This window comes from Taeniopygia guttata, chromosome 1A, assembly GCF_048771995.1.
Source record: "Taeniopygia guttata chromosome 1A, bTaeGut7.mat, whole genome shotgun sequence".
In the NCBI taxonomy this organism is placed as follows: Eukaryota; Metazoa; Chordata; class Aves; order Passeriformes; family Estrildidae; genus Taeniopygia; species Taeniopygia guttata.
In genome coordinates this window covers 53,294,619-53,315,097 of record NC_133025.1, presented here as the reverse complement: position 1 = coordinate 53,315,097, position 20,479 = coordinate 53,294,619, and the positions used below count along the sequence as shown (strand labels likewise).

Sequence of the window (20,479 nt, the reverse complement as noted above, 5' to 3'; positions counted from 1 at the left end):
GGGCGGGACACGGGCGGGACACGGACCCGCCGCCCTCACGTCAGCGCTCCCCCTTCCCCGGCGGGCTGCCCCGGCCGCGCGGTGCGTTGTGGGAGCGGCGCTGAGATGGCGGCGGGCGCCGCCGGGCTGAGCTGGAGGCGGGTGTCCTCCTTCACGGGGCCGGTGCCGCGCTCCCGCCACGGGCACCGCGCGGTCGCCATCCGAGAGCTGCTCATCATCTTCGGCGGCGGCAACGAGGGCATCGCCGACGAGCTGCACGTCTACAACACGGGTGCGCGGGGCGGGGCCGCGCCGCGGGGCGGGCGGGGCGGGGGGGACAGCGGCGGGGCTGTCCCGTCTGCGACCGCCGCCGGCACCGGGCTCCGCACCACCCCCGGGGATCCCCCCGGGCCTCCCGCCCTCCCCCGGCACTGCCCGCGGGGGGCTCAGCCGAGGGGCGGCGGGCGGGCTGAGGGGCTGCCCGGAGCTGAAATGGCGGGGCGGGAAATACGCCTGGGCCGGGGGTCTTCCCTGGGGTGGTGCTGCTGCGGGCTCGGTGCTCCTTGCTGGGAGCAGCGCCCGGAGCAGCGCCCGGTGCGTGTCGCGGCTGCTGTGCTGTCCCGGCTGTCGCGCAGGGCGGCGGAGCCTCTCCCCCCTGGCGGGTCGCGGCTGAATGGCGGCAGGCGGGATTAGTCCCTGCGAGTGTCCGGATCCCCGCCTTCCCTCTGGTGGCGGCCGCTCACGAGAGGCGAGGGCGCTGGAATGGGAAGCTTGTTTGGAAAAGCCAACATGTTGGCATCGGGAGCCTTTCCAAACAGGAAGCTGCCCAAGACCGATTTTATTTGTGAAAGATCAGACGACTAAATAGTTACTGTACGGAATGCTGGATGGAGCTGGAAAACTTGCGTGTAATTTCAGGGCTTGGGGCGAGACGGGGGAGTTCAGTGACTGATCTGTGCTTCTCAGACAGTGTTGGCTGATTGAGATTTTTCAGGGCGGATTTTTCTTGGATAGCTTAAAGATTTACTATGCTTAAATCACATTTCTGAGGGGAGAAGGAAAAAGAATCTCTTAACCTTTCTGTTCTGACAAGTAATCCAAAGAAAACTCTTAACATAGTTATGCCATCAGAACAGAGGTTCTGACAGGTTCCTTTTGAGTGAATCTTATCGTGACTTGGTTTTTTTCTTCCCAGACTTTCTGCTTAAGTTGTTTCCCTTTGCAGCAGTGACAAAACGCATCGTGACTTAGTTGTTCCAGTTTCTGGATGAGTGCTTGGCCCAAACTGACCTATTTTATTCTGGGGTTTAAGATGCAGGGTTATGACCTTTGCTGTCCGAGTGTGGGATGTCATCCATGACCCTTGCTATGCATGTGATGATTTTCGAGGAGCTGGCACACAGTGAGAGCATCGTAATCCCCTGCAGCAACTCTCACTGGAAGCTTCTAATTTCCTACTTCTCCTCTTTGTACTCGTACAAAAGTGTAGGAAAACTAAGACATTGTCCCCTGTAATTCTTAAATTCCAGAACAGTTTAGGCATCACTATGCTGCTGGATCAAACAGTCTCAGTTGCTTTTTCTTGACTCTGTGCCTCTCCCCTCCCACTCTGTGGATATTAAAATGGGTCCCAGAACAGTGTAATTAGTTTTTGAATAGGGCTATTAAGTCCAGGCACAGTGCCATGCTGCTGTAGCTCTAATAATTCTGTTTCTAGGGCTAGCTCCCTCTGAGTTAGCGTGGTTATCTCTTTTGTGTGGAACTGCACTTGTGTTCCTTATTAGCCTCTATTCTTGGCAAGTCTATTAAATTGCTGGATAACCCTTCATGACTGACTTAGTTACAGTGACCTCATGGGCTCATTCATATACTGAGTAATATTGGTTTGATAGAAGTGTTTGCTTTTCTTGTTATTAAAGAAAATAAGAATTCATTTAAAACTTAAGTGTGAAGCAAATAGTCATCGTTATCTGCAAAGGTAATTCTTTAGAAAGCAAAGGTGTTTAAAAATACATGTTTCAGTGTTTGAAATATTTTTTCTAATCTATTTTTCTGGTTTTTGTTTTTTTATTTCCTACTATAGTTACGAATCAATGGTTCCTTCCTGCTGTAAGGGGAGATATTCCTCCAGGCTGTGCAGCACATGGATTTGTTTGTGATGGTACCAGAATATTAGTTTTTGGAGGAATGGTTGAATATGGAAGATACAGCAATGATTTATATGAATTGCAGGTAGGAGATATATGAATATGTTTTGATTTTCAGGACTACTTTAGTTATCTGTTTATGAAGAAACACATTTTATTTTACCAACTGCAGAGAAAAGTTAGACGATCTTTGCTCTTCTTCAGAAGATTTTTTTCATCTTAAGCATCTGAAGTTTATTCTAAATAACTTTGAAATAGAGACTTTCACCTAGTCTAAATACAGTATAATATATTTAATATTTTATTAAGGTTAGCTCTTACATATCCCTTTTAATGGATGTCCTAAGAAAAGCTCAGCATTTCCTTAAAAGTAATTCAGAAAATATACAAATGTAAATATTATATGAATTCTATTTGTTATGACAGACTATCAATGAAATTATTTCTAAATAATTTTTTCTTGTCTTCAAGGCAAGTCGATGGCTCTGGAAAAAAGTAAAACCTCAAGCTCCTTCAAATGGATCACCACCCTGTCCTCGGCTTGGCCACAGCTTTTCTTTGTATGGTAACAAGTGCTATTTATTTGGTGGCCTGGCAAATGAAAGTGAAGATTCAAATAATAATGTTCCCAGGTATGCTTATTTGTCTTTGTTTTTAATGACTTATAAACAAGTTACTTGATTTGACAGCTTTGGAAGGGAACATTCTAGGCAGGCTGTCCTGCACACCATGTGCTCAAAGTTGGATTATTTGTGCAGTGAAGACGTTACATGGTGAAGAAGATGAGGTATTCCTTCTGCTAATCCCACAATATGGAACATTGAGTGACAGCTCTGACAGTTTTGTAGGGAAACCTGAGTAGGCTTTTGTATTTCTGCTGGTATTTTGGGTGGTGTTTTTAAGAATGGCTTGTTTGTTGGAATTACTTCAATCAGCAGAGTCTCATGAGTCATCATGGAATTCATGATGGATGGTTTTTCTGTATTGCTGTGAAAAACAGTTATCAATTCATCTGGAAATTTTTTACAATAACAGGTGAAGTTGCCGTTATTGTCAGCAAACTGTGCTATAATGCTGAAGTTTTATATCCACATTCACCTGCAGTTCAGAGCACTTATAGCCACTGAACTATAAACTGGCAATTTCAAGCTCAGTAAACAAAAGGTATCTGGTGTGAATGCCAAGATTTAAAGACCATTATCTAAAAATAACTTGCTTATAGATTCAGCAACAAATGGCTAATTGTGCATTGGCCAGCCTGAAGACACAAGGAAACAAACAGCTTCTTGTCACCTTGGTTGCCTTAAGAGTTGCAGAAATTTCTCTCTAATACCTCTTGTCATCATGTATTTCCCACAGCTGTGCAGTTTGTGTGTCTGTATGTAGCAATGTTTGCAAGAAGTGTTGTTTTCATGTTTCTTTCATGTAATCCAGTGTAGCAAATAAGAGAGCATGTTTTCTCAGAGGCAGCAAGTTATAACTGTTAATTTTTTTTTGTTTGAAATCCATTTTAAATCCAGATTTGGTACTGCCCACAATACATGAAATGTTTTGAGAGCTTAAAACTCTGCACCCTCCCAAGACAGAAGTCTATAATACCTGGAAGGGGTCAGGGTTTAAACTACGTATGTCGTCATGCTTATAAGTGAGTTTTTCATACTTTGACAATAATACTCTAGATATTTAAATGATTTCTATGAACTGGAGCTGCAACATGGGTCTGGCGTGGTCGGCTGGAGTATTCCTGTTACCAAAGGAATCTTGCCATCTCCCCGAGAATCTCACACAGCCATAGTGTACTGCAGAAAAGATGTGGGAAGCCCGAAGATGTATATTTTTGGAGGCATGTGTGGCTGTCGGCTTAATGATCTCTGGGAACTTGACATAGGTGAGTTGGCTTGCCAGCAGAAGTCAGTGCTTACTGGCTGACGGGGGAAGTATTACAATATAGAAAGGTTAATGGCATGCTGTCATGCAGATATTACTGAGACTGACACCATGGTGTTAACCTTTTGTAATATTTGGAATTAAATAGATACAGTATTGTTTGCCTATATTATCCTCACTAATTATAGGTACTCTATGAAACAGGTATCATAGTCTTTAAAGCACTCTGAAGAAACAAAGCTGACTAACCATAAAGAAACCATAATTTATGTTTTTGACAAACACTTAGTTTGTCAGTATTTCCTGTGATTTTTTTTTAAAGAACTTCCAAGTGCTTGTTATTGCACCCTTTTTCTAAAAGTCGCCATTTTAAAAAGGTGAAATTTAGCTTTGCTGAATATTAGAGGTGTGTTCCCTCCTAAAATCCAGATAGTGAAATACGTAGCAACAAGATATATTTTTTGTTGTTTGAGGATTTTATTTTCTTTCTTTTAGAAACCATGACCTGGTCAAGACCAGAAACCAAAGGGACAGTACCACTTCCTCGCAGTCTCCATACGGCCAATGTAATAGGAAACAAGTATGTCTGTTGTTAAAAGCTCAACTCTAGAAAGGTACACCTAGTAGGAGAATGATGATGCTTATCCACTACTGCTCAGTATAACAGCAGCCCTGTAGAATAGTTTTCTGCTGCTATTTCAGTGCCACGGTTAACTCTAGGATAGCAAGCTGCCAGTGTTTTCATCCAGCAGGACAATCTGCCCAAGCCACCAGCACCTTTCTGGTCTTCTTGGAGCACCTTGGTGCATTCTGGGGCAGCCTCATCTGAGCCTGAGCTCTGTCAGGAGTGAGCTTCAGTGCCTCTGTATGTGTGACACAGATGAGGTAGCTATGCAAAGAAACTGATCAAAGGGTAAAACTAATTCCAGGCAAAACTATTCCCCACTTTTTCTGCAGTCTGACCCTCATTACACTGCTTCTTGCCAGTATGGTTTGTTTTGGCAGGTAGCATTGATAAAATGGATTTTTAAACATAGATTTCAGTCCATTTTGTATCAATTTACAAGCTGGCATGAGGACAAAGAGGCAAGGGAGTAAAGAAGTATGAAAGCTTTATATCTTCTGATCCAACAGCTTAGCTTTTTATTATTTACTTAAAATGTTAGTCGTTTGAAGCCTGAGTTACATTTTTAAATTTTGATATCTGAGTTAGATGCCAGTCATCTTATTTTAGCATGAATTACTGAGGGCTCTGCAGTAAAGAATTGTAGTAATTCTGTTGTACATATGGGATTTTTGGAGAGCATTAGCAGTTTGATGGTTTGATAAATGTTACAGTATTAACTGCTGTTTCTAGGAAGTTGAGGAATTTCCGGGACTTTTTTCTGTGGTTGGGCTTTTCGATCAGTCAGTTTACTCAAAAATTTCAGAAAGTAGAAGTCTGCAACAGTACTTCATAAAGACAGTAGATACAAATAAAATTTGCTGTGAACCAAAACTGTAACACACTGGAAATTTTCTTTTTTGTCTTAGTTTGAGAGAGCACATGCAGCACATCTAGGTGTTAATTGGTGTTTCTTTTCTTTTTCCCTCTTCCCTCTTTTCCTGTATTTCAGAATGTATGTTTTTGGTGGATGGGTTCCACAGTCAGCAGGAGGTGAAATTTCTGCTCCTGATGGTGAATGGAAATGCACCGGTTCCTTTTCTTACCTTAATTTGGGTTAGTGTTTCTGCGTGTTTTGAATTAGTATTTTCTTAATAGAGTAGAGTGCACCATTTTGAAGACCTTGAGTAAAGTTTAGGATAAATAGTTGTAATCCTAGCTGACTAAAGAAATTGCCAGTTTTTTTGCATGTTACTTGAAAAGTAATTTTTTAGTGTTTTTTTTTGAAGATTCAGCAGGTTTGCTTCTTCTAATCTTTGTTTATACAACTTTAAGGTTAAGTAATGTAAATGCTCCTTTTTCATTTGTAGAAGAACACAGGAAACAGATTCTGAAATTAGGTTTTTCTAAGCATGGTAGTACTATCCCTGAATTCTCAACTTCTGATCTATTTACCTGAGAGAGAGAACCAGAGGTCAGAAAATTCAGCCTGTATGAATTGATTTTATCTTGCATGCTAATTGGAAAGTGACCTTCTCTTCATAATATTTCCATTTTAAGTGCAGTTGTCTATAAAAAGAGAGGTGATTTATTTTTTTTTCTGAGCAGTTAAGTGTGTTAACATCTTTATTTATTGTTGTGGAAAACATCTAGAAACTAAATGCTTTGAGTTTCATTTACTAGATACCACAGAATGGATAGGTCTGATCTCAGATTGCCAGGAAGACAAAAGTAACTTGTTACCAGGGCCAAGAGCAGGACACTGTGCTGTAGCTGTTGGCACTCGTCTGTATATCTGGAGTGGTAGAGATGGCTACAGAAAAGCTTGGAACAATCAAGTTTGCTGCAAAGATCTTTGGTACCTTGATACTGGTGAGTCAGAAATAAATAAGAGACTTCTACGATGTTCTGTGTTTCATTACCATATGGAAAGCTTGTATGATTGATGATTAGAACATTAAAGCTGAAGTGAACTCAAAAAGTATTTACATTTTAAAAATTGTTTTTGAATTATGCTTCACTGCTGGTTGTTTAAAGGCTATTACTTAAAATGAAAAAAATTAGGAGGGCTTGTTTAAAGCCTCTGAAAGAACTTTGTGCTAAATTGTGCTCTGTGTGCCATAGTCAGTTGATACAAGATGCTAAAGGCTGCTTTGCCTAAACTCAGGGTTCCTGTCCTCTCTTTGTAGTGATCTTTTCTGCAACTACTTAGTTTTTGCACCAAATCCCTTCTACTGTTGGGATCATTGCTGCTGGTTCTGCTTCCTCATCTCTTGGACTGCAAAAAGATACTCTTCAATCTAAGAAAGGACCAAATTGTTCCTAGGGATGAAGGGAATTCTGGAGACTAAGCACTCATTAGTAGCTGCATTGATAGCAGGACAGTGAAATGGTATTGGGAGAGAGGGAATTAGAATACAACTTTTTTTTCCCCTGTTTCAGTTTTCCCTCAGAAAATGAAAAGGAGTAGCAGGGGAAGGGTGTGCTTAAGATTGCAGCCTGGTCAAGCATAGAGGCACGTGAGAAGAGCAAGCCATTGGCATTAGTCATGTCCAGGCTTCAGCCTGGGCAGAAGAAGTTAGAGCAAAAGCTCACTTCAGCTACACAGAGCAAGCAAAAAGGAAGAGGAATAATTGTGAGTTAGAGGAATATGTAAAGCTTTAGGTGCCAAAGAGCTACCTGTAGCATTTCAGGAAAGCACAAGGCTCTCCTGTCTCTGTAATCCCTACAGTGATGTAGCTACCACCCAAAGGCCTACTGGAAGCAGAAGAACATTGAAAACAAAGCATCAAAACTGGAGCATTTTTGAACACTTTGAAAAGACACTGTAATTCTCTGGCTTAACTTGCCCCCTTTGGCAGTGGTTTCTTGTTGAATCTGGTATATTGTACCTCAGTGAAAAAGGAGTGACTGATTTTACTTGCAATATGCAGCTATTTAATAAACTGGTAAGGGAGGGCAATTTCTAACGTGCCATCTGTGTTTTATTGGTTGCCTGTAGAGAGACCTCTAGCACCATCACAGGTACAGCTGATCAGAGCTACAACCAACTCTTTTCAATTGAAGTGGGATGAAGTACCTACAGTTGAAGGATATCTTCTTCAATTACATGCTGACTCACCAGTGCCACCGGGGGCTGGAATTCCTGGTGCTGGCGTTCCTGAGACAGCAGTGCTGAGTTCACAAGGTAGCAGTCAGATCACATTACACTAATGTTTGTGCACAGGCAGACTGGAGAGTTGCATAACTAATAAATATGAGTTCGTTTTTTAAAGAACAATTCTGTGAGAGAAAGAAACCCTGTTTCTTTGGTTATTCTCCAAATGCCTGCATCATAATTATGGAAAACTCCATTTCCACTTGTTTCTGTTGGTTTTGGCCAGCTATCTGAATTATGAAGATATTTGCAGAATGCTGGGCACAAATTGAGAACGGAAACAGTGGGGAAGGGATTTTATCTGTCTGCTTGGCCATGCAGTTTCATTCCAGACGTACAACAAAGTTTTCCTTCAGGCAACTTTGGCCTCCCTCTTTCTTACTGAAATAGGTTACAACCATCATAGTATTACATAACTGATGGGAATTTGCTTTTGTTTACTTGCAAGGTGGCTGTTCTCTCCATCAGAGTCCACAATCATTGTCTAGTGTCCCTTATCCAGAAATGAAGGTGGATCATCCCAGCCAAGCAAATAATCTCATTCCTAATAACGTAAGTGTAAGCTGAAAAATGCTGCAGTGTCAAAACAGTGTGGCAAGGTAGTGAACTGCCAGAACATTTCTCCGTTTTAAAATTCCCTGCATACTTTTTAGGTCTTAGAAAAAAAACCTCAAACAAAAAGACAGACACCTGCTGAAGTAGTTGTCTGTTTTCTTATGTACTTTTCATTTTATGATGGAGACACAATATTTCAAGTCCTCTTCCTGTTAATGCAGGAGGGAATTGTAACTGTATTGTCTTCCACAATGCCAACTGGGAGCCTGACACCAATTGGAATACTATTCATGTTCAGAATGTTGGTGTCATTAATGTGGGAAGAAAAAGAATAAGGCATATTCCTTCTTTGTTAGTCTAATTTAGGTTAAAGTAGCCTAAAGTAGGTTAAATCCAGTTATTATATCTGGTGTGCAGTTGTACATGTTCCTCTGTTTCACCAATTTAACAGAACTAGTGAGGACAAACTCGGGCTAAAGGATCCCATTTTTAGCACTTTGGACCATTTCTTAGTTGTCTGAGATCTGTATGGGATCCATAATGTGTTCCTGAAGGAAACACATGTAGAAATACCATAAATTTCACTAAGAGTAGAAATATCTCAAGTACATGTCAGGAAAGCAAAGGTTGGAAGCCTCTGTAAGTATGATTTTCCCCATCACCCAAAGTCCCTCCAGTACACTAAATATACACAGCAATGAAATGCCATGTAGTGATAAAATTTAGTATGACTCTTCTAAGTCAACTCAATGTTTGAGTCTGTTTTAGAATGACTAAAGAAAGGATTGAAAGATTGATTTCCTGGTCTACTTTTAAGTACCAGGAGGAATTGTTGGAGGAGTTTATATTGTTGTTTTTGAGCAAGCATTTTCATGCCATGTTTGCAATTGAAATTTCTGAACTTTGCAGTTTAACATTAACAAATGTGTTGTTTTGGTTAGGTCCAAGTTGCCCTTTCATCCAGTTCAAAAGTAGAAGGAAAAGAAAAGGTTGCAGCACCTGAAAACAAGGTTACACAGGAGACTCTGAAAAACCACACAGATTCTACAGGATTCAAAGAATCAAATGCCCCTTCCGTTTTGCCTGTTTGTACTTCAAGTAAGATGACTATAGAAAAAAAAAATAGAGGGGAAAAAAACGTGAGAGTTAAAATTCATCTCAAAAACATAAAATAAGATTGTTCTGTCCTGTAGTTTAAAATTATTTAACGGTCCTTTGTAGTTTAAAAAAGCTAACTTGTGTTAGTTATTACCGAATGTATTTTTAGAAGATACAAAGAAAATTGAAATCTTAACTTGTTTGAAGTGTTGTAAGGTACATGAAGTTCTCAATATATTCATTATTATGATGGAAAATCTGTCTATTTAAACAAAAATAGCCATTTTTAGCGTGAAGTAAAAAGGGACAGATGACATTTTACAACATTATGGTGATAGTAACTTCAAACTGATGCAGTGTCTGTCTGTTAGCAGTGAAAAGCTATTGGCTGATGTAAAATTTCAGGCAGTGTTGAGACAAGCATGTTTCTCTCTGACTGTAGAGGAAGTAAAAGATGACAAGGCTCTGATTTATGCATTTCACTGAAGTGCCTTAAGTTCAGTGTAGTGAATCCAGGCTTAATCACCTGATCTGTTTATATTTGATCTCAATGTATTTTATAGATAGTTGGATTTTTATTTTCTTCACTGTGTAATTTAATTAGATGTAAAAATTTTGGTTCTTATTGCTAAGTGACAAACAGACTTCTACAGGGGTTAATCTTAAATTGATTGTTACAAATCTGTGATACTGATTTGTGTGGATGCTTTATTTTAGTAGGGTTTTTTCCCCAAATTATTTTTTTGTGACCAAATACATGAAAAACAGCAAGCGTAAAATAACTGTTTACATACACCTGTTTATGAATGTGGAGACAGACTCCTGTTCAGTTAGAAACCTGAAGTAAGCATTAGCTATCAATATAATCAGATCTGTTCTAACATAATTCTGAGCTAAACTCAGGTTTTGTATGAAACTAAATTAATTAGACCAAGTTGAGATTTGGTATGTTACCAATATTGAATTCTTGCTAATATTTTCTTCTTTTTTAAGGTGTTCAGACATCAGCAAATGTAGGTGAATTACATGCCTTGGACAAACAAAGTGTAAATCCTGATGCTTCTGTATCCAGTACTGTCTCCAGCGCACAAACTATGGTAACCCAGCAGGCTGTTAAAACTGAATCATCAAGTACAAATGGGGCAGTTGTTAAAGATGAAACTTCACTAACAACATTCAATTCAAAATCTGAAGGTTTGAAATGTGTTTCACATACTGTATTTTGAGCCATATATTTCTAAGGCCATCAGAGTTCCTCTAGTGTGGTGGGATTCCCTTCTTGAGTAGTACCTGGGTTGTAGATAGGGCTTTGGGCATTGAAGACCTTGTGCAGCCTGGATGATCTCTGCTAGGATTTTAAAATCAGGTTATTCTTTCTATGCATTTGTAAATCACCATGTTTCCTGTAAGTGAAAAATCTTCATTTGTGCAGAGGTCCATTTTCTAAAATATCAGTGGTAGCCTGTTTTGCTGCTCAATGCACATGTGCTTTCATTCAGTGCTTGTCTACTTAGTCAGCAGAAGTCTAAAATAGTAACCTTGGATGATTTGGATTTTAAACAACTGACCTCTGTAATAAATATGGCCAGTTAATGTGGCCAGCTCACTGCTGGTCTAATGTGCTGGCCTCTTCACAATCTGCTGGAAATACCCAAAATAAGCAGCAATGCAGAACATAAACTGGTAGTTTTTCAAGTTTTGTTTTTGACAAATATCAACAGGCTGTGCTTGCTATTGTTTTGAGTGTTAACTAAGGAACTGTATTCTCATATTGATGTTGTATGTATAGTGTGATTTTTACCAATCAATATTGTATTTTAAAAGCAAAACCCAGGAACACAAGCATAGAATACTAATACCATGTGTTATTCATGTGCTTAATCTCTTTTTTTCTTTTAAGATTCCATTTTAAATTTAATGAATTCTCTGTTCCCATTTGTTAAGGTTGTTTGCAGTTTAACTGCTTATGTTCAGAATGCAGACTGTATTGATGTCAGAAACAATGCAATCAAATTAAGAATTCACGCTTAGACTATTCAATGTCCCCAGTATGTGCCTCAGTCTGGTATTTAGATTATTTGTTCACAAATATTTTATATCGCTTTCATAATACTGTCACTTTTTAGGATTTTCTGAGTCCTGCCTTCTGCTTGTATTATCTGTAGCAGGCTCCAATGCAAGACTCTCGGAATTGTTCTGTGAATTTGATAGAGGCCAAAATTAGTTTGTGTTATAAATAGAACTGCATGCAAAAGAAGTCTGAGACATTCTTGTGCAACGAATACTTGTAAATGGCATTGAGGTCAACTTTCATACTCTGTGGGTTTTGTCTTAATTGTTTTCTTAAATTTTTGCTTACATTTTTAAAATTTAATGTTTTGTTTTTAGCTGCTGAAACTGCTTATGTCATGCCTTCAACAAGGGTCAATACTGGACAGACAAATGATTCACACTCTTCTGTAAGTCTGAAAAAGTATTATCAAATTGCTTTACCTATTGTTCTGTTGATTAGTTGTAAGGGCTCTTTTGTTTTTCTTTAATTGTATTTTTGAAAGAAAAGCAGTGTTTATTTTGAGCTTGGAGTTAATAATACAGGGGTAAACATTTCTGTTGTAAAACTAATTGCATTGTGTGGGTTAGATGTGAGTCTAAGTAGCAGTTGTGTAGTTGGGAGGAGATCCAAGTACATGTTTCAGCTGTTGAATTGTTTTTGTCAACTGGCACAGTGGAATGGTCTCTGCTGCATGATGTGCAAATGTAAAAAGTTTTTCTATATGCACAACTGAATTTAAAATGAAGTATGTATTAGATCAGACTAGTGTTAGCTGCTGATTCTATAGATTTGAAACGTAACTTAACTGACATCTTGATGTTTTTCCCTAGAGGAGATGGGGACTGACTATGCAAGCTGTAAATACTGCCTGAAAAAGTAAATGCTTCCTATTTCACCTGCTTACAACTTAATACACAAACCCAAGGTGCCACTGTTGCCACCAAAAGCGAGGAACTAAGGATGGGGAGAAGCAGCTGCTACCAAAGGGTTGGGTGCTTTTGCCAAGAGCAGCTGCAGCTCCTGCCCCATTTCCATGCTAGCAGGATCATGGCCTGTCTGTGCTGGGCACCTGACTGTGCAAGTGCCCTCCTGGTGCCTGGAGACCAGCAAGAAAGCCAGTGTGTGTTTCTGGGTCAGTCAGGAGCCCATGCCATAGCAGAGGGCTGTTCTCAGCTGCAGGCGAGTTCCACAGTGCCTGACAAAGAGCACTGTGGGGCTGAGGTACAGCTGAGCCCCAGGGGGAGCTGCTGATGTTGGACCACCTTGGGACACTTCTTGACCTCTGAGAGAAATTAACTCACAACTACATGCTGCTACAGACACCTACAGCTTTAAGCTTCTTCCCTGCCCCGTTCAGAATATCAGATGTGACATCCCAGCTGTTGCTTTTAAATGACAGACTGTGTCTGAGTAAATGTATAGGAACCAGTTGGTTTTGCACAGTATTTTAATAATACATGCATATTCTTTTGAAGCATAAGAAAGTAACACTGGTGTAAAAGGGGGTTGTCTCTTACATATACTAGAGCCTTGACATTTTTTTCCATGGCATTCATGTGTGGGTAATCTACATGACGTGTTCTTCAAACACTAGAGAGCTGCCCAGAGGCCGCCGGTGAAAACCAGGGACCGCCGGTGGTATGATGTGGGAATTTTTAAGAACAACACTGCTGTGGTGAGCCAGTTCTACTTGCTGCCAGAGGAAACACTGAACATCAACAGCAAGGTAGCTGCTGCTTCTCTGATGTAACTTGCGCATTCCTATTTAAGAGTCTGTTGCTTATATAGCTCACAACAAAATGTGGGATTTTCTGATATTGCAGCAGAATCTGGTACTTGTAGGAGTTTTGTATTTTATGACCAGTAGTTCCTCATGTATTTTTCTCACCTCTTTTTTACTAGTTCCTAAACTAGATGAATTTTCTTTTTTTGTTTATGTGTGATAATACAAAATACCTTATTTTGCTATTGCTAATTATTTTCTTATTTCTTGCCTTAGAAAACAATTTTAAACTAATAATTCTTCAAGCCAGTAAAATTATTAAAAACTGCAAACCCCACAATTTCTTAATATTTTATTTCAGTCCAGCACTGAAATTTTCAGTTTCTTCTCTGTTCCCAGAATCTTTGCATAAAAGTTGTTAAAGATACTAGTAAGACACAGGCTAAGCTATTTAAAAATACTGAATCTGGAGCTGTAGTGGCTTTTGTATTAGATTGTTCTAACTTAATATTTGGTATATGTAAGTGGATACATGAAACTTAAGAGTGTGAAACTTGCAAAAGTGCAAAAGTTTTGATGGTTAAAGTGCAAATTGGTAATATCCTAATTAACTAGAAACAAAAAATGTGTCTTCTTGACACAGAAACAAAATATCAGAAACCTTTCTTTGAAAGCACTTCACTATAAATAGTCTATGTCTTAGTTTTAAAGAGCACAGTACATTGTACAGTGTTTACATTGATTGTGATTCTTTCACATTTTTCAGTAGGAAGATAGTTCCACTGTAAGGATGAGTGATGCATCAATGCATATTTTACTTGTGGAAATATGATAGCACATAATGTTTCAGAAAGCTGTTTGTTACTTACTTGCTGTGGTTTTCCTTAAAAACATTTTGATTGCCAAACTGCTGCTCCTAATGTTAGGAATAACTGCTTTTGAAATAAAAATATTTTTTAGGACAGAAGATTATGTCAAATAAATCATAACTTATGTAGTTGTAAATGCTACTTTGTTTGAACTTTCCCAAGTAAAAATAACCCAAGGTGCAGTTTAATTTAAATGACTGAGAAAATGGGATATCTTTTGGTCTAGAGATGTAGTCTCACACTGCATCTTAGATCAGCTGTTTTGAGGTGAGATACTGTGTCAGTCAGAACCTCTTCATAAATTCTGATGTAAGTACAACAGTATTAAATAGATTTCAGCTTCAATTAAACTTAATATATCTCAGCCTAACTAGGCTAATTGTATTTATAATATTTTTAGGCTAATTGTGTTTATAATATTTTAAAAATTACCACAAATGTTGCTTTATTTTCAGACGGAAGGTGCAGATGTACCAGACTACAGATTACTTAAGAAACAGGATCTGTTTCCAGGCACAGTGTACAGGTTCAGAGTTGCTGCAATTAATGGCTGTGGTGTTGGGCCTTTCAGTAAAATCAGTGAATTCAAGACATGCATTCCAGGTTTTCCTGGAGCTCCTTCAACTGTCAAAATTACCAAGGTGAGAAACATAGGTAATCCTGGCTCTGATGTGTAAAAGTATGGTCACTGATGTAATCTCAGAACTCTTGGTTCTAGTTGGCCCTATTTTTAAGTTAAAATTGTCATATAAAATAGTGTCGAATGCTTACTTGGTTAACTCTGCTCAATATAATATTCTTTAAGAAATTTGCTAAAAAGAATTATTTTAAGAGTTAATGATAGTTTCCCCATGATTTTCTAGTCTTGCATCATTAAATCTATAGGGTTTTGCCACACTTCTTAAAGTCAGAAGACATCCTTATCTCCAGAGTGGTGATGATAGGTTAGAATTTTCAGATAATCTTTAGAATTTGGAGGTTTTTAATATTGTTTATGTATTTCTGGTTAGCTACATACTATCATATTTTTCTCTCTTTCTTCAGAGTGTAGACTGTATTCATCTTTCTTGGGAGCCTCCTGCTTCACCCTCTGGAAATATTTTAGAATATTCTGCCTACTTAGCCATCCGTTCCACGCAATTACAGGAAAATCCAAATCAGCTTGTATTTATGAGGATATACTGTGGTCTTAAAACCTCCTGCATAGTGACTGCTGCCCAGCTTTCCAATGCCCACGTGGATTACACCTCCAGGCCTGCCATAGTGTTCAGGATTTCGGCCAAGAACGAGAGAGGCTACGGCCCGGCCACGCAGGTTCGGTGGCTCCAAGGTAAAGTCACTGTCACACACTGCTTTTGAGCAGAGCAGGAGCTGTGCATTTCTTCCAGAACCAACGCAGCACTGCATGGGAACTTCTTGAAATGTTGGTTTGTTCCTTATGGGAGTTTTATGCAATTCTAGTTTTGTTGCTTCTGACTTCTCTAGAATTCACTTCAGCTCAGAAGTTTTTCAGTCCAATAAGTGATCCAGTTATGTGCGTGATGTAGATGACATACAGTGTAATCAGGGCATTTTTTAGTGTTTACGCCCTCCTAAATGGAAAAAAAATACCATTAGGTGATACAAGGTGCATTTTTGTGATGCATATACACTTTAAAACCTGTATTACAGCCAGAAGAGGTTTTGTCATCTTGTCCCTGGGCTTGAATTTGTACAGGTTCCTGTGATGATTTGGGGATGGGAATAGATCCACTGAAAATAAAATTTGTGTTAGCCTGGTCAGTTCTGGCTTGCCTTATAAGTAAGCCAATCTAGGGTCTCAAGTTTTGCCAGATTCTCATCCTGCTCCTTCCCGTTTCTGGCTTAGCTTTGTTGGGAGCTGGCTTTGCTGAGCAAGAGGTGGTGTGGGCACAGAGGAAGGTGGGAAGGGCAGAGTGCCAACCCCTTTGGGCAGCAGGGAATTGTGGTGTGGGGGTAGCTGACCTCATGCTGGGCTGGGACCCGCCTGTTGAATGCTCCACTGCTTGGTTTCTAACGTGGTTTTCTAAGATGGGGAGTGACAACGAAGAAGTTGTCTTCTGTGATGTGATGTTAAGTATTTCAATGCTGTTTTAACCCTTTAATTAGCAGGGATTTTGACCATGACCTAGAACTCTGAAACAGTGTTTGTGTGAAAATGTTTGACTGTGTACACTCAAATGTGAAATTATGAAACATTTAACAATATCTCCTTTGTTTTTCAGATATGAAAGCATCAGGCTCAAAGTAGAAACAACTTAAATCTCAAGTTTTGAATGTAGTGTTTAATGTAACTCTTGTACTATTTGTAAATGCTACAAATATTTTATTTTTGCATTGTTTTTATCTTAAAAATATATAACCTTTTTTACGTTTGACACATCAATGTTGTAGAGCCTTGCTCAGGTATGAGTATCATATAGAAAATATATCAGAGATGGTGGGGTGGAGGATCACACTCTATCCAGCAGCTCTTTTTGGTAGTGATGAGTTAAAATGTAAAGAACACAGAGTTTAAAATCAAAAATAAATAAAAGAATTGGCACAAGTAGTAGTATTTGAGGTAGAGTCCCCGGGATTGCTACAGATCTTTCATAGATAATTCATAAGATTTCGGATATGAGCAAATTCTGTTTGGTTTTGGTTCTCTATACCACATTCCTCATTGTGGTGCCTGAGTACAAGGCAAAAATTTCCAGTTATTATATAGTAACTTAAAATGTATAAATATTTTAATATATACTTTTTTTGTAAAGAAATGATTTTTTCTACTATTTGTAACAAATATCTTAATCTTGAAAGATAGCCCCTGAAAATTTAAAAGGAAAAAGATAAACTTATCCATTGCTCTTATTACAAAAAACGTAAATCCATTGTAAATGCACTACTATTACTTAAAATTATCCTTTTGTAGTTGTACAAATCTTAAACTTGTAAATACTGATGTTTACAAGAGACCTTTCTGGTCTTGTATTAAAACTTCCATGAGATTCATTCTCTTTTTTTTTTTTTTTTTAATCCATATGCTTTGCTTTTTAGCATATGCTTGCTTTTTGCACTAATAATAACTTACCTCATTCCTGTGTTAGTAATCACTTGTGTTGCTTCCATAATGTTTCTGTAAAACTTCAATCTGAAAATTTTAACCAAAGTTTAGAATACATGGTAAGCAATTTTGCACATATTATATGGCAACTTTCAACATATTTATTCCAGTTAATCTTCTTAAGTGCTTGTTTGCTTTACCAATATATTCTACCAATCAAGTTCAGTATCTCCCTTTTACTATGCATCATTTTACATTAACTAGCTAGCTGATAAAATCAACAAGCATTATTTCTAGGAATAGGTTGATCCATTCCTATGCGAAAAGAAAAAAATTGTTAACAGTAGTGAAATAAAGGTAAACATTTAAAATGCTATTTATGTACCTATATATAAAACTGTGTTTGCCAAAGTGTAGAGGAAAATGGCTGAGTTGGACAAGGTCACTAGGTAAATAGATTGAGTCACCTAAATAAGATTTATTTTAAAATAAAATCTAAATTATTTACTGTGCAATGAAGTTTATACTTTGCACTTTAATTTTGCCCCAAATGCCAAAAGATTATACATCAAGGTAGAATTTCTTGCCTCTTCCAGTAAAATTTGTCTTAAGAGCATTTGTAAATATATAAACTAAAATCAATGATGTGCCTGGTTTGGTGGGAGAAGTATCACTAAAATAGTAGAGATTTAGCAGCTCAAGTCTCCCAGAGCAGATTTAACAGCCAAGTCTTGGCTGCCCTGAGAGTCGGGGTTATAACAAAGTGCTGGTATAGCCTTAATTGTTGCAATGCATCACATGCTCCAATGCCATCTAGAAAGTGCTGGGGACCATAAATGGCTATAATAGTGTTAATTGTGGCACAGGAGTTACACGTGGTTGGACTCTGGAGAAGAATCATGTTTTTATGACAATGACAGATATCCCAGTTTCACTTTAAACAGTGTTTATAGTATGAATGTATAGGACTTTTCCTGAAGTTAACTGGCTTTAAGATGTTTGTGTTTTAATGGTCCATTTCGTCAGGTAGGATCTCACTACCAATACTGTCTGATAACTAAAGTACCATACACATGAACTGTCAACTAGAAGAATATAACTTGGTTTTTCTTATTAGTACTGTGAAAGAAGCCTTTAGAGAAAACACTTGTGGCTTTGATTTTGTTGGTTGATAGCTGTGATTGTAGAGTTATTTAAGAATAAAACCTGTTGGGTGTGTCTGGGTGGATTTTTTTTGCACTTGGTTTCACATGCTTTGCACAATTTCTTTTTTCAGTGAGTGTGTCACAACTACCAAAGGGTAAAACTGTGGCGTTTTCAATGACAGTATAATTTCCTTGTGAGTGTGCTTTCTTCAGCTGACTTGACATAAGATGTCACTTTCTCTTTTTTGTCCAAGCTGGGTAACATTGAATAGTGATCATATGCAACTCTTCAGTTGCTCACAGTTTTACTTTAAACTGAAATTGTGGTACACACTGTAAAATACACTTTGTGGTCTGTTTTTAGAACTGTATTTATAATGTCTAAATCCCACCTGTTTGCCTATCAACTAGATATCAGACAAATATTGATTGTTTGATTTTAAAGTTAAGAAGACTGTTGACACCAGCTCTTTGAAACTCCATGTCATCCATTTATTTCAGATACTGCTAAAGGACATGTAACAGAAGCTGAAATCTAGCAGATTACCATATCCATATTGTAGAAATGTCTAGTTTTACTGAACTCCTTAGGGAGGTTGTGACTGTGTAAGCATAGGACAGTTGCGCCAGTTACGGCAGCCACTGCTACAGCTTCATCTTCAGAATGTTCTTGTGAAAGTGGAAATGAAGTGAACAATAACCTACACTTTGTGTTTTCAAAGTAATTATAGCAATATCTTTTGAATGTAGTTTGGAGTAGAGCACATGATCATGCCATAAACTCTGAAGATATAGTAAGTATTACTGTTGTTATCTGATTATTTCAGGATAGCCAATTTGACGTGAACTTAATCTTACAGCCTGTTACTTTATGACCTCTACAAGGAAACTGACATTTTGTACAATACAAGTTGATTAGTCTTATTTTGGAGCATTGTTTGTTCTTTGTAATAAAGTGGTTGTCCTATCAAATGCATTGTAAATACTGAAGTGTGTCTGTTTTTTCAGAGGTGTACACGTACAAACTCGGAATTTCTGATGCAGAGAGTAAATTTCTCAAATTGGGGAAGAGGGTTTAAAGATAAGCACTGCCATAATACTATTACTCTTCCATAAATACTGTCTCCTAAGTTAATTCTTAGTTACCTCATGAGCTTTTTCCCTACTTGAGGTTCTCCAATATCCCTGCCCCACCTTCTGCAGTTGCTGTGCACTCACCACGCCCCCTTCCATGCCTTTATGCCTTGCAGGCTGTGGCCTCTGAACTGAATTTTGACATTACTTCCCCTGTCTATACAGGGGTCATGTTGCTGTTGTTGATAATGAGTGCCAAAGAGTGTGGTGTTGCTTTGTTGCAGTTTGTTAAAAAGATGTGTGAGCACTTAGTCTGCTCAGAAGGCTCCTACTAAGGATTTGAATTGTGTCCACGTCCAGCTCTGCTCAAAATGACACCATCTTTTATGGCAGCTGACTATTGGGAACTTGTGGGAATAAGCAGTATGTGTTGCAAGAAGCAGGGGAGCAGAGAGGAGCAAGTGAACTGAAAGGTCTACTGGATTGTTCCTAGACCTCCTTAAGAGACTTCACATGAGAATGCTAAAAGCTGTCTGCCCCAGATTGATTCCTTCTTTGTGTTCCTAGCTATTGTAATAATGGTTGTTGTCTTGTTATTTGTGATGCTTTCATTAATGGAAAACAAATGGGAAAGCCTAAAACAACTGTGAGGAATCCTCTCATGCTGTTTTCTTTCTGTTAATAAGATTTTAAGAGTAGGAGTTATTTTCTCTTTAAGGCGAATTTGAATTTACTGTATGAATTTATCTTAAAAACAACTCAGATTTATTTATTTTTTCTTTATAGCATTATCTGGTCCGTAGTGCATTTTATAATATTTCTAGTGAGCTAAACATCAGGGCTTTTATTCTGTGGCTTCCAGTTCTGACACTGAAGCATTTCGAGATTCCCAGGACAGGGATGGAACACTGACTGCTGGCACTGTCTGGGCAATGGCAATGTGTTCTTCCTTCTGTTAATAGTAGTGAAATCTTCATTTTGAGGTGTTTGCCACTGGTCTGGAAGTGGAGATCCCTTTTATTAGAATTTCAACAAGTCAGCTAAAAGTGTCAGGAAGATGAGCTTAAAATAAATCCTCTTGAGCCATAAAGTCTTTAGGATACCGCACCTCCAGCACTTCCCCC

The 20,479-nt window shown here is 38.6% G+C and overlaps 1 protein-coding gene across 2 annotated transcripts; it reads left to right on the top strand.

The window, feature by feature from the left end:
• Positions 1-46: 46 nt before the first annotated feature.
• HCFC2 (host cell factor C2) lies at positions 47-19,264 on the top strand. Of its 2 annotated transcripts, XM_012569180.5 has the most exons (16): positions 47-271; positions 2,063-2,211; positions 2,598-2,758; positions 3,806-4,014; positions 4,509-4,593; positions 5,630-5,733; positions 6,301-6,489; positions 7,619-7,804; positions 8,223-8,326; positions 9,271-9,427; positions 10,421-10,621; positions 11,816-11,886; positions 13,075-13,206; positions 14,528-14,713; positions 15,117-15,402; positions 16,316-19,264. In XM_012569180.5, exons 1-16 carry the CDS (start codon positions 106-108, stop codon positions 16,339-16,341), a joined length of 2,412 nt encoding a protein of 803 aa, XP_012424634.5. In that variant the 5' UTR covers positions 47-105; the 3' UTR covers positions 16,342-19,264. The 2 variants fall into 2 exon arrangements, with proteins under 2 accessions (XP_012424634.5, XP_030119033.4); XM_030263173.4 differs by lacking the exon at positions 16,316-19,264 and having other exon boundaries at positions 15,117-15,561.
• Positions 19,265-20,479: the final 1,215 nt, after the last annotated feature.